Here is a 14410-nt window from a genome sequence, read left to right on the forward strand (position 1 = left end):
TTCCCTCCCACGAGAAGATTCCTCCTTTGCAACCTGTCTAAATAAGGGCATGCTGTGCTCCCCCAGGCATCACTGGAATTTTCTCTTCGGGTTTAGGGGTGCCTGGAGTACCAGAGAGTGCAAGGTGAGGTTCATATAAATGCTGAAATTCCAGGCTTCAACAAAACCAAAGTGAACTAGCAGATTCCTCCACCTCCACCTACCCCCCTCGCCCCGCGAGAGGATCCGATTTTAGCCCGGCATAAATCCGTACAATAAATTTCCAAGCCTTAAAGCGCTTCCTGCCAGATACGTTGCTTGCTCCCCGAAGAGGCGCGCAAGCAGGCAGGACTAGTGCGTAAACGCCGCTCCCGGGAGAATGCGGGCTTGCGCCAACCCGAGCCTCTGCGCTGGGCCATGCTACCCGTCCCCACCCACGTCGCACAGTTTTGAGTCCCGGCAGTGAAAAGAGAGGAGACAGAGTATGAATAGATGGCCCCCAGAAAGACTCCAAAGGTTCAGTTTCCCCGGAGAACCGTATCTCCTGGGCGCTCTGGGCTGGAAAGCCCTCCAAACCTCAGCCCATCTCGGCTTTTCCAAAACGGTTCACACCCAAGGGCGAGCCTTTCCCACCTCCTTCCCAGTGCCCGACACCAGCTCCGCGGTTTGAAATGGCCTTCGACTGGCAGATGAAGCCTTGAAGTCCGCCGGGGGCGGGGGGGTAGGGTGGGGAGAGAAGGGGGACAAAACTGCCTTCCAGTCCCTATGCAAAACTGCGAGGGAGTAAGGGAAGGAGCCCCCGACGCCACCCGGCCGGGCTCTGCCCCGCAGGCCCCGGAGGCGCAGAGGTAGAAGCTGCTAGGTCCCCGGGCGGTGAACGCGAGGCCGCAGTGGGTGCTGGCAGAGAGCCCAGAGAGGCGCGTCTGGGCGACACACTGCTTATAGGTGGCTCCTGCGCTCACCAAGCTTCGTAGGGAGCCCAGCCCAGTCCCGGCTGCCTATGCGGGGGGCTCAACTGTAGAGCTCAGCTGGAGGTTTTCAGGAACCTAGGGGCCAAGTCACCGGCGAGTCTGGGGAACGTGTCCCCAAAGCTTAGTCTATCCTTGCTTCCCCAGGGGAATCGGTCCTCCCAGAGAAGGGAACTAGGTATTTGGGGTTATTTCCTAAACACGATCTCAGGAAAGTTGTTTTCCGGAGACCTGGAACTGGGCATTGTCACCTCTTCCTTCTCGGTAGCAGCCAGAGCGAGCCCGTGGTATGCTCGGGCTGGAGAGAGGCCCGGAGCGCAGCGCTGGCACGTCGCCCCCACACTTGCCCGACTCCCACAGCCACAGGCAGGCGCCTCTGCAGAGCTGTCGCAACGCTCTGGGCTGCTCTCCCTGGAAGTTGTGTCCATCCCTACAGCTCTTTCTCAAATCCTTCCTTTCTGTGCTTCCAGCTGCAGAGTCCGTCCGGCGCAATTACTCCGAGGCTACCTAGCGCCCCCTCGCGGAGTGCGTGGGGCGCGGGGCTTGAGACTCCAGCAGCAGGTAGCCGCAAAAGGCGAGGTGGCTGCGTTGGTGGAATGAGACAGTTGCCAACAGCTGGTTCAGCTGCGGCGCTGCGCACGAGGACTGGCGAGTACGCAACCCAGGTACTGCCCCTTCTCGGTGACGTCTCTGCAGAGGGTTATAAAAGCCTCGCGCGCAGCCTGCCGAGGTTCTGCTAACTCCCGAGCCGAGTAGGACCCGAGCCAAAGAGGCGCCTGCGAAGCTGCAGGCGGCGGCGGCGGCGGCGGCAGCGCAGCAAAAGCAAAGGAAAAATCTCCAGACGGACAAGGGGCCACAGAATCCCCGCCATAGACTCAGAACTTTTACAGGTCGTGCTGTGACGAACACTCTCCCCTTCGCCCCTAAGTCCTCCTGCAGAACAGGGCTTTGCATTTGCCGCTGCGAGCAGCGGGAACAGGAGTTGCAAGCAGCAGCAGGTGCAGAAAGGTCTCCTGCTTCCCGGAACCGTTAGCCGTGGAATTTCTTTCCTTTTTCCAGTCCCACGGAGTAGAGACACTGTCTCCGGATTTCTGAACTCAAATGTTTCCTGATGCTTGAAAGTGGAGGAATTCAGAGCCACGAGAAGCAGCGCATCTAGAAGCGTTTATCTTCGGAGCGCCAACTCTCCTGCTTGCAAGAAAAGAGTTCTGCCCAGAAACAGCCTGCAGCCCTCCTGTCCTGGTTAAACAGGACCCTGACCCCAGCCGTCAGCCTCAGGGCCTGCTGCAAAGGCGGGGTGTGTGCAGGGAGGAGGGCTTAACCACTTGGCGGGGGAATGGATAACGTTCTCCAGGTAGACTCAGACCTCTTCCCCAATATCTCCACCAACACCTCAGAGCCCAACCAGTTCGTGCAGCCGGCCTGGCAAATTGTCCTTTGGGCAGCTGCCTATACGGTCATCGTGGTGACCTCCGTCGTGGGCAACGTGGTGGTGATGTGGATCATCCTGGCCCACAAGAGAATGAGGACAGTGACTAACTATTTCCTGGTGAACCTGGCTTTCGCAGAGGCATCCATGGCTGCATTCAACACGGTGGTGAACTTCACCTACGCTGTCCACAATGAGTGGTACTACGGCCTGTTCTACTGCAAGTTCCACAACTTCTTCCCCATCGCTGCTGTCTTCGCCAGCATCTACTCCATGACTGCTGTGGCCTTCGATAGGTGAGCTTGCCCTTTGTGGAGAAGGGAGGAAGTGTTCATAGAGAACCATGGCATTGCTGGGAGCTTCCAGGTTGCACTGCACCTGGCTCAAGGTGGAGATTGGTCACCTGTACCCTGGGGTTTTTCCTGACAGCCAACTAAGTCAGTTGTTAATGGGGAACTTTATCTTATTTCACCATTTCCTTTTCTATTTCCTTTTCCTTTTTCTCCTCCTTTTCACTCATTGCCAGTCTCCCTTTCTTCACACACCTCCTTTTTCCTTCATTTAACCCTATTTTCTTCACCCCTCCTGCACTCATCTCCTTGACACTTTCCTTTCCACTCCTCCTTTGCTTCTTTCCATATATTCATCCTCTCTCCTTTACCCTGAAGGCCTGAAGGGGATACCCAGAACTTGGCCAAGGGGCTGGCCTTTGACTGGGGCTTTGTGAATCTCTGCAAGCCTACTATTATGCTGGGGAGCCTCTTGGTGCCTTCCAGTTTTAAGTATGTCTAAGCACAATTTCTCATTTTTCACTTTTTCCTGGACATTTGGAGATCTTCTGCTCCCACCTCAACTCTCCAATATTATTTGTATGTGAAGAGCATTTCATTAGAATCATAAAATACTCAGGATTCTAATTTGGCTCTGTCTATGCTGCTGGGAGCTCTCATTCAGGAATGAGAGGCAGCTAGGCTGTTCCTCAGGAACTCCACAGATAGGGACCCAGGGAGCTTACCCGGGAGCTTTTCTAAATTTCTCTTGTCATGTAAGGTCAATGTTTTTAACCTGTCTGTATCCACAGAGAAACGTGCTTGGCAAAGGCAGTTGAAAGCTCTTTCTTTCCTGCAACTAACTGGGATTTCAGAAGCTGATTGAAAATGAAAATGTTGGCATTTTCAAATACTGGGGCTAGCATTTTGGAATGAATGGCTCCTCAGGTGGCAGGATGGAAAATTGATTATTAGAGCACAGCTTTATCTGTATTGACATTTTTGTGGGTGTTATAGGTCTCTAATGTGTATATCTATGTGTGCACAATTATTAAATGCTTACCTGGGATGCGGAGGTATGTTGAAAACACCTGCCACTATGATTTTAAAATGGGTTCTTTCCATGGCCTTGATGAAATCAATGAATTATGAGAAACCCAAAGAAGGACCTAGAAGAAAAATCCCCCCCCCCAAAAAAAAACTTCCCAACTACTAAACTCTTTTAGCATAAAGATTGTTTATCATTTGCAATTGATTTAAGGTCTTTTTCAGCTTCCATAGCCAATTTAGCATAAAAATTGTTTATCATTTGCAATTGATTTAAGGTCTCTTTCAGCCTCTATAGCCAATCAGAGAAATGTTTCCAGCTTTGGGGTGGTGTCCAGATGCTGATTTTTAAGTTCCGTGTACATCTCCCTTTATGTACCTCTATGTGCTTGATACATTGTGTACAACAGGTTGTGGTGAATCAATTTATGTTTTAAAGGTGGAAGGTAAACCAATTACTCGAAGTGCTACTGAAATGAATTCTTTTGTAAATTTATCTTTTATGGTACTTTAATTTTCAGATATTAAGTTTGTTGAAAGTGAAGTATGCCTATAAATCTTTCTGCACTGACTTGCTCCTTTAACTGCACAGCAGACCCTTACATTTAGAAAACCCAGAGCATGATAAATGACTGAATACAGGTGCAGTGAAACCTGCTGTGATTTCAGCCTTGATGAACTTTAAATTAGAGGAAAGTTGCTATTTTAAATGCACTTGGGCCTTGTGTGGGCTCAAGGGAGACCTGTCAGTCAGTGTGCGCCTGAGCATTCAGTAGCTGATGGAGCACCAGCAGCCGGCTCTCTTGCTTTGGCTTACACAGAATTGATATGTTCCACAGCCATGCTCTTTCTCTTTGAACTTAGAAGGCAAGGGGCAGGAGTCAGGGTCAAAGTCTTCACACTGGATTGGGTAGGGAGCCAGATTTTGGCTGCCTTGACCCTGGCATCTCAGGCTCCATTGTTCTTTCTCTCTAGGCAAACCAGAGACAGGACCCTGACCCTGCATGACACCTGCTCAGTGAGGGAAATGACAGCAGTGAGAAACGTCCCCAGGTCCCTAATGTACAGATACAGCCCAGGGAGATTATCAACATCATGCTCAAGGTTAGAATTCAAGGTAGAGGTTGGGATTAGGCTCCAGGGCTCTGTCTCCAAGTGCTCCTTCTATTTTCCCTTGCTCAGCCTCATGAGCACAGTGAATTAATTCCCCACAGGCCCTGTGCTGGAGGTAGCTCCACTGCATTTGTGGTCATCCATTCTCTCCCAAGAATGTTTTAGAAAGGAAAGGGGCTGTCAGCTCTCTCCATATGAATTATCTCTCCTTTCTTCACCAAGACAGTGCAGACTTTAAGGAAATGGTAAATTATCTTTTTGTATGTTTCCTTGAATTTTTAACAGGTAATGTCTAAGTCAAGTCTTTAAAAACAAAAGCAGCATGGTTTTCCTGATTATAAAATTAAACCTGTTCATTGCAAAAACTTGGGAAATATGAAGAACATGGACACAAAAATACAAATCAACCATTACTTCACCATGTAAAAATAACACCTGTTAACATTTGAATTTCTCTTCTATGACTATTACACTACATAATTGAGGTCAGATTCTATATAATTTTGCAGCTTATTTTTTTCCCATTGATAGTAATGGAAATCATTAATAACGCTTTCCCATGTTATTAAGAAGTCTTCAGTAACTTAATCTGGGGCGCCTGGGTGGCTCAGTCGTTAAGCGTCTGCCTTCAGCTCAGGTCATGATCCCAGGGTCCTGGGTTCAAGCCCCGCATCGGGCTCCCTGCTCAGTGGGAAGCCTGCTTCTCCCTCTTCCACTCCCCCTGCTTGTGTTCCCTCTCTCGCTCTCTCCCTCTCTGTCAAATAAATAAACAAAAAATCTTTAAAAAAAAAAAAAAAGAAGTCTTCAGTAACTTAATCTTAATGGCCTCCTATTATTCCATTATATGAATGTGCTATTATTACTTTAACCATCCCCCTACTGTTGGGCATTTAGGTGGTTTCTAAATTTTTTTGCCTTATGGTTAATGCACTAATAAACATTTCTATATGATAATTTTGTTTTGCTTTCTTGATTATTTCCTTAGGATAGATTCCCAAAAGTGGAATTACTGGGTCAGATGAAATGAATTAAGAAAAAAACCTTTTTCTCCCAATTTTAAGGGATTGTAAACTCTGAGCAAAGCAAAGAACACATCTGTTCTGTCTTGTTTACTTTATCTCCTCAGCACAAAGCAGAGTGTCTGGCACCTAATGGTCACTACACATTTATTAAATAAGTGAATGAATGAATAAAATAATACATCTTCCCAGAAGAACATTTTGAAAATATATAAAATTATAAAGAAAATGTAAAAAGTATCTACAATCCCACTACTGACAGATAACCGGTTAAAATTCTGGAATGCTAGCTTATACTGGCTTTTTCTATCTGCATTACTTATGCCACATACAGTTACTCACACCTTTAAGGATGAATTTTGGATCACAATAAAACAGTTCAATAGTTGCTTTTTGTTTTTTGTTTAATTCCTTAACATCATATCGTGGGCATTTTCCATCCCATGCAAAATGGGATTTTTAATGGATGCGTTATATTGCGTGGCTATACTCATTTATTTTACCATTCTTCTGTTTTTAGATGTAAATTATTTCCATTTTTAATAATTACAAGTATCCTAGACATAAATCTTTAAGAGCATCCCTTGTTCTCTCCTTGGAATAAACTCCTTGATGTGGAATTGCTAGGTCAAACTGTCTTGGTAAACTTTGCCAAATTTCCTTCTAGAACCAAAATGTATACAGAGAAAAAACCTTCAGCTGTAGATTGTAGTACTAATTTAATTCTTTTCTGTTATCTTTCCATAGAGTGGGGAACGAGCCGGTGGGGGGTGTCTACTTCTGAAGAAAAAATACGTATTTATTGGAGGCAGTGTTTACCTAGAATAAAAAGATTGCAGAGAGAGGGGCATCTGGGTGATTCAGTCAGTTGAGCGTCTGACTCTTGATTTCGGTCAGGTCCTGATCTCAGGGTTATGATCTCGGGGTCATGATCTCAGAGTCATGAGATCGAGATCGAGCCACATGTGGAGCCCCGAGCTCAGCGTGGAGTCTGCTTGAGATTCTCTCCTTCTCCCTCTGCCCCTCCTCCCCCCCACTTGCATGCTCTCGCTCTCTCTCTTTCGCTCTCGTAGAAATAAATCTTTTTTAAAAAATGGTTGCAGAGACAAATATACCTAAACAAGAGCAGGTCTAACTCTAATTAAACTCCAAAAAACACCAGGGATTTCACTTTTTGAAACTCTGTAATTTCTCCCACCCAGGGAAAAAAAATTTCCCTGTTAGAAAACTTAAAAGGCACGTGTGATGTTTCAAAAAATTGGAAGTTGGAGGACACTGAGGTGACACCTCCATTTTGCAGGGACCCTGATGGTTGCCAGTTCTAGTACTGCAGAGCAACATCTAAGAAGGGTGGAGGGAGACCAATTCTGAAGCTCCACAAGAGGGACTGTAGAGGCAAAAGGCAGCCTGACTGGGAAACAAAGCAACAGAAGGCTTAGACAAGCACTGGGCTTGGGCACCTGGGTGGCTCAGTCGGTTAAGTGTCTGCCTTTAGCTTAGGTCGTGATCCCAGAGTCCTGGGATCAAGCCCCACACTGGGCTACCTGCTTAGTGGGGAGACTGCTTCTCCTTCTCCCTCTTCCCCCTCCCCCCTCCCCCGCTTATGCTCGCACTCTCTCTCAATCTTTCTCTCTCTCAAATAAATAAATAAAATCTTTTTTTAAAGAAAAAGAAAAGCACTGGGCTGGTGACACTGCTTCTCCACATGGAAGGAGCAGGTGTAATTCCAGTGATTTGAAAGGAGAAGATTGCTTACTCCTCACACTGGTTCTGGATCTTCTGTTTGAGTGAAAGGAAACATCTAAATTATGATGGTCTCTGAACAATATGAAATATGGTCAGGACCAAAAATATAGTTGCCCAGATAGGTAATGGTGAAGGCAAAAGAAAAAGTGAGCTCTCTGAGAGAGTAAAAGAGGAACCAAGAGCAAAAATATGCATAAATAACAGAAACTTCCCATGGTTCTGTGGTGTCTATCCCACTCTCCCTGTCACACTCAGCTACAAGTTCAAATAGCCTGCTTCCCAGGTCTCCACTAGACCTGCAGTCTGTCCTTGAACCCCACCTTGTTGGCTAGACTTGGATCCCATTGTATATCTCAGGTCAGTTCTTCACTACCCACAGGTCAGACATAGATTTTAGAATTCTTTGCACTAATTTAGATGAACCTTATAACCTATGACCAAGCATCTCTGTGATACTGAGAATGGTCATTGACTAGAAGCTCGTCCACCACAACTGACCCTGTCTTTTCAAATCCAGAATATCAAATGTCTTGAGTTGACATGAATCAAACTTGAGCTTGTTACATCTGGGATGGGTCAGTTAGGCTGGAGGACCTTTCCTAGAGAGGTTCAATGCCCACTTACTCTCTGGAGCTGTCCCACTACACTTGCCACATCCTGTCCCTACTCATGGGAACTCCCAGTGTCCTGAATGGTCAAGGGCCTTGGTTTTTCAAAAAACTGGCAGAAATATAGGTTCAATTGAAGGAGAGTGTAGAGTAATTCTCAGTGTAAACACATGTAGTAGGACCACAAGACTTTGTTACTATTACTGATGTTAAACTGGCAAATGGTGAATGAAGATCATGAGGGAGAAACACTCAGTTAAACTTGGACAAAGATCTTCAGTACATCAAGGGATAATGCCACCAGGTAATGTGATGTTTCTTAACACAAGGCCTCATGTCTTCCCTCAAAGGCCTTATGCTGTATATTGAGGCAAATAAAACTGATTTAGAGATAACTACAATACAAGGTGTTACATGATGTATTTTATATGGATTGTACAGACAAATTCAATATGAGAGAAGAGGAGGAACATTATGTCCAGTGATGATCAAGGTAGACTCCAAAAAGTGGCATTTGACTTTGACCTCGAAGATTAGATCAAATTTTTTAGAGAGGATGATAAAGAAAGGTGACATTCCAGATAAAAGAAACTGTTCAGCAAAAGCGTGGAGGTAAAAAGTTGCAAAGTGTTTGGGAAGAATGACTGACTCAATTGAAGTGAGTTCACAAGTAAATCAGGGAATGAATGGAGAGGTTGGTAGGAAGAAGATGAGTACAGGTTTTGTTGGATTTGATGTGAAAATATAACAATTAGTAGGAGATGCCCAACAAGCAACTTGAGATATGGGGCTAGAGACTGAGAAGCCAGGGATGAAAATGTAGATTTAGGAGTTTTCCAAACCGATGGCTTATTGGAGTTTGAAAGTTAAGAACATCTTTTACCTGTACGTGTTTCCAGAGAAGAGGCGAAGAGGCCAAATATTCATGAGAATGTCCTATCAAGCAATAGGAGAGGAAAAAAGAAGCAGAGAGATAGTGGAGAAATCAGGATAGGTGGATTGACAAAGGTTAAGAGAAATGACTTGTGGTTGGTTCTATTCATTAGTATCATTAAAATCCAGAAATTACCAGGGATTTCACTTTTTGAAACTCATCAGAGGACATTGGATTTGGTAATTAGTGAACATTGGTGAGCTATGATAGATAGTATCAGCAGAGTATGGTAAAGAGGCATAAAATTAGAGGCAATGAGGGGAATGGCCTCTTCCTCACCCATCCATCCATCCAACCATTACTGAGGACCTACCATATGCCAAATGCTGAGGCAGTAAAACATGACTTTGACTTTGTTCTTTCATCTTTGGGGATTGATAAAGTCATGAATGCCATTATAACCTAAAGTAATTAATTCCATGCTGAGAAAGTTTGGAGACAGAGGGAGGAACTACCCTTGGGAATCTGGGAAAGACTTAACTGGTAAAAGAAAGAAAAGGAAGAGAAGGAGGGAGAGGAGGAGGAGAAAAGAAAGCAAAGTACAGAGAAAACAATGTGGAGTTTGTATTTTTTTTTTTTTTAATTAACTTCAAGAACACTGAGCTGGGAATTATAATGATTTATTAGTGTTTGTCACTTGGAAACTAGAAAAGAGATTTCATGTTAATAAAATTGATAATGATACCTTATATTTGTATGCTCTCTAATCTGATGTCTCATCAAATCCTAAATAAGCAATGGGGATTCTGTTTCTGCCTTGGAAAGACTATTAGAAACAATTTCTTTTAGCATTGTTCTCCCACTCTTTACTCCCTCATAGCTTGGAGACCCATGCAATTTGCATTCCTGTGCTTTAGATGTCTGCCTACATAGTCCCACTCAGCGTGGCTCTTGAATGCTATATCATCTAAGGAAAGTTGTCATTGAGGCAGAAAAGTGAGGTAAGGGTCCTACTGTGCCAGAGAGGATGTTAGAGACTTTGGATCATTTTCCACCCAGACAAAAGTTCAACCCACCACCTTCTAGATGGGGCCATTGTAAGAATATAAAATTCTGCTTAAATATTTTACTCAATCTGGCTCATTTGTTAAACTCATTCCATTTTGAATCATAAAATTATTCCTTTTGTTGAACTGAAATCTGCCTCTGGTTATGGGCTACTCCCATTAATGTAATGCCTCTTCTATGTGGCAGTCTTTTAGATATATCCCTCCTGAAGCTTCTCCATCCCTGCTTAACTGTTCCTGGTTCCTTCATCTTTCCATCCTCCTTAGTCTCTACTGGCTATTCCTATTTGTTAATAGTCCTCTTAACTGAGAGTTTAACTAATACCCAGAACTGAACATTACCCTATTACAATTACTTTGTCCAGGTTCACCTGCTGTAGGACTGGCATCCTATACCTGGTGACTTTGTTCTCTTAGACTTAGCACAAGTACCATCACCACTAAGCCTTCAAGTCTCGATGAAGTATATCCTTCTTACCTATTCCCACATTATTTATACAATTGTCTATAATTTGTTGTTCTCTCCCACAGCTCCCTGCCTGCTAGATTACATTACAAGCACCATGGAAACAGGGATGCTTTATCCCTGTTCCCAGCAGCTATCCAGTTGCCTGACACAGAGTAGGTATTCATTACAATGTGTGGATAGTGGTTGACTTGACTGTACCTCTATTCTACACACATCAACCAAAATCTGAAAACCAGACCCAGTGCATCAGGTAGACATCAAAGCACACCTAAGATGTTATGCCTTGAAGCAAAAGAAAAATTGGGCCAAATATATGCCTACAATGGAGTTTTGCTACACTATAGAACATTTGGTTCAGAACCCCCTGTTCTAGAATAACTATGTGTTCTAATTCACACTTGCATTTTCCACACTCCACTTAACTGGGCCCCTTTGGATTCTTGTCCCACACCCTGTCCCCAAAAGATATTGTACCCCAGGAGAACACTTCTAATCAAGGGAGGTGTTTATCATTTCTGTCATTCTACCTATCATTTCTCCAGTCTTTCCAGGAATACTGGAAACTCAGATATTTTAGGACCCTCCTATGGCCCAACTGTTGTCAACCCCCTAGCTTTTTCTCCAAAACCCCTACTAGCAACAGGAAGTACACTCTGTTTTACTTGTCTTTCCTGAGTCATGACAAGCAGAAGCCTACCCTCCAACCAGCACTCCAAATCCTGTGTCCACAGTAGTTGTCTGAACATATAGTCCATACTATATTAAAATACCAAAGACACAGAAAATTTCCAGCAGACGACCCAAGAAAGTCATTGACCTGGAGGACAGACTGAGGAACTGGATTCCATTACCCAAACCTCCTCTCTTGTCACCTTGAGAAACTATGATTCCAACTCATGGAAGAGAAGATATGAGGCTCTATGGATGAGGAATCCCCAGTGATGAAGAGATGCTTTAATGATGTCCTTAAGACATAAATCTCGGCTTGAGTATTAATGCAACACATGAAGCTCTAGGAAATTTGTCTAAGCAGGCTTGAGCCTAGTGCCTTGCTCCTCTTTTTTATAATTCTTTACTTGATCTACTCTCCAATTCAGCTTTATCACTATATTTAATATTTGGGACTTTCTGTGGAGTGCCTTTCATGTCTTTTGTATAAGAATATCTTTTAATAACCTTACATCTAACCTTTGATAATGGAGTTTAGTGTAGGAAAGAGCACAGGCAGTGGTCCCAGCAGTGCTTCTACCATTTACTAGATATGCGAACGTAGGTAAGACCCTTAATCTCTCTGGGCCTCAGTTTCCCCATCTGATGAAAGGGATATAATAAAAGTTACCTCGTAGAGTATTGTTGCAAGGAGAGAGGGAAAGGGAAAAGTATGGAAATGTATGGGAAATTGCTGATTCATTGCCTTAAATCTGGTAAGAGCTCAGTTAATGGCTGTATTATGATCTATAATAAACCCTGACACACCATTATACCCATTCTACACACCCATTCCTGTCTCAGCTCCTCTTGAATTCCTTCTAGATCAAGTATAAAAGGGTGAAACATTTATATCCCTGCTCCCCCCATTATAGTTTAAAATCCTCCAAACTGGGACAGCAAACCTCTTGCCAAATGCTTTCTAGCATCCTTCCCACCTATGGAAATACACACTCTACCAGAAGCATGGTATTTGGATATTGTATATCACAGTCCAGAAAAACTAAGTCATTTTCATTTATACCATCTCCAAAACCACACATTCACTTCCTACATCCTGTATGTTGCAAAGTCACCACTGTCCCATGGAGCATCATTTGAGTGTTTAATGTCTGAGGGAGAAATGACTGAGGGTCATAGCAAAAATGTGTAAGGGAAAAAAATGCCTGAAGATAATAGCATAACACTCTTACAGCTGCATGTGTTTTAGTTGATATTCAATTTGTTAAAGTTGTTTCTTTTGCCTTTGAACACATCTTATAAATCTTGGAAGTTTTGTTATAAGTCTAGTTAAAGTGTTAAACATTCACTTGCCCTTGTCCTTTGACTAATACTCAATTAGCTCCTAAACATAAGATGGAGTAATTCCTCCTAAATATTTTAACATTTTCAAACTTAATCAAATGATCTTGCATATTTCCAGTTAGTCACAAATTTTTACAAATATAAAAATCAAATAATCTTAAAAATGTATACAGCATCTTGTGAGTTGATTATTAAATTCCCTTAAATATTTCAAATCTAATACACAAATTAATACATCTGGCTTTCTTGAAACTTCAAATCCCTTAAAATGACTTAAAAATAGAAGAAACAAAATCTTTCTCTGGACTCACATAGTTCTGATAAACCTAATAAATCAAACCTTCCATATTTGGCATATTAAATTATCTTAAAGCATTTCAACCTCCTAAGAATTAAACTCACAAGTAAATGAGGTTCTTATGAGCCTCTAAATATTGACTACAAAATTAATTATTTAAAGCCTCCTAAGTATTTCAATTAAAATTACAAATCTGGTAAGTCAAATTCTGTAATCTATCAGATTCTCATTTCCAACATATTAAAAACAAATCACCCACAAATAACATACTGATCATAAAACTCACTACTTTACACACACTTCTTACATAGAAGCACCATTTCTTCATTGTCAATTGAATTTTACAAAATGCGTTTCCAGGGTTATAAAGCGACATAAGCAGTGGTGGCAAAATCATAGGGGCCATAGGAACCACTGAGGTTCTGGAATCAGGGTTGAGTTGGAGATCGGAATCTGGGTATGTTTCTCAGGAGCCCAAAGCCCTGAGCCCTTTTCATGGTGGAGCTCTGCCTTCACAGTGCCCCCACGATCCACTCACACCTTACCACTGGAATTGAATAGTCCCAATGTGCCCTGCATCTCCTTGGCTTCCTTCAAGTGTTATCCTTCTCCAACTTTCGTCTTACCATTTTATCATCTGAATTACATTGATAGAATCATGCAGAGCCTCATTCCACCCCAGACTGCATTCAAGTACTTTACTACCTGAGTAGCATTAACTGCATTCCACACCCTCTTATGTTTTTACCTTCTTATAGACCGCCATTCCAAACTAGCTCATTGCCATGGATAAAGTAACCCAAAAAATCACCATCCATCCTGGGTCCTTCAATTCCTTTTTTGAGACTTTGAGGTCATGAAAAATATGTGCCAGAATTTTTCTGGTGTATCCTGCTTCTTCATATGAATCATCAAAAGTGGAAGGGTAGTACCTGTTGGTTTTGACAAACTCAGGCTCTCAGCATGTTTCAGATCTATGCCCGGAGACATGTGTGCATCGTAAGTAGAAGGTCTACGTAGCAGCTTCCGTTCCTCTTGGCATGAAGTCTTCAGTGGCAGGACCTTTCTTCTTGGAGCGTGGAAGGTATCTGGCACACTTGAATCCTCCAATTGGATCATGAGATGGTCTTTCTTCAGATCATCTGGGTTTTCCCTATGAGGACAGACTCTCATGACTTTTTTTTATAGCTCTAGAAGTGCTGAGTTCCTTTCCCTTCCCTTCTCAGTGTCCTAGATATCAGATCATAAAAAATAAGTGATGCTCTGTTCTTACAGCTTAACTCAGTGCCCTAAGCCATATATGGACTGACAAGCAACCACCTTCACAAATCACACTACTGCCTGAGCTCTGACAGGAAGAGTCAATAGTCGTGCTACCTACCCCCTGCTCTGTTATAGAGTATAACTGAGACACTAATTTTGAAGTCTAATGTGCACATTTGGTGGTATGTGGGGAGTTAGGAGCATAAGCTTAAATACTCACCTTGTATGATTTATTAATTAATTTTATT

The 14410-nt window shown here is 43.3% G+C and overlaps 1 protein-coding gene across 1 annotated transcript in view; it reads left to right on the plus strand.

The window, feature by feature from the left end:
* Nucleotides 1-1712: 1712 nt before the first annotated feature.
* The window catches only part of TACR1 (tachykinin receptor 1), a 149162-nt gene continuing 136464 nt past the window's right edge, over nt 1713-14410 (plus strand). The window contains exon 1 of the mRNA XM_032410602.1: nt 1713-2672. Coding sequence (XP_032266493.1) covers nt 2284-2672 — 389 coding nt within the window. The 5' untranslated portion in view covers nt 1713-2283. The remainder of the gene's footprint in view (nt 2673-14410) is intronic.

The sequence above is a fragment of the Phoca vitulina genome, unplaced genomic scaffold, assembly GCF_004348235.1.
Source record: "Phoca vitulina isolate PV1807 unplaced genomic scaffold, GSC_HSeal_1.0 scaffold12, whole genome shotgun sequence".
Lineage (NCBI taxonomy): Eukaryota > Metazoa > Chordata > Mammalia > Carnivora > Phocidae > Phoca > Phoca vitulina.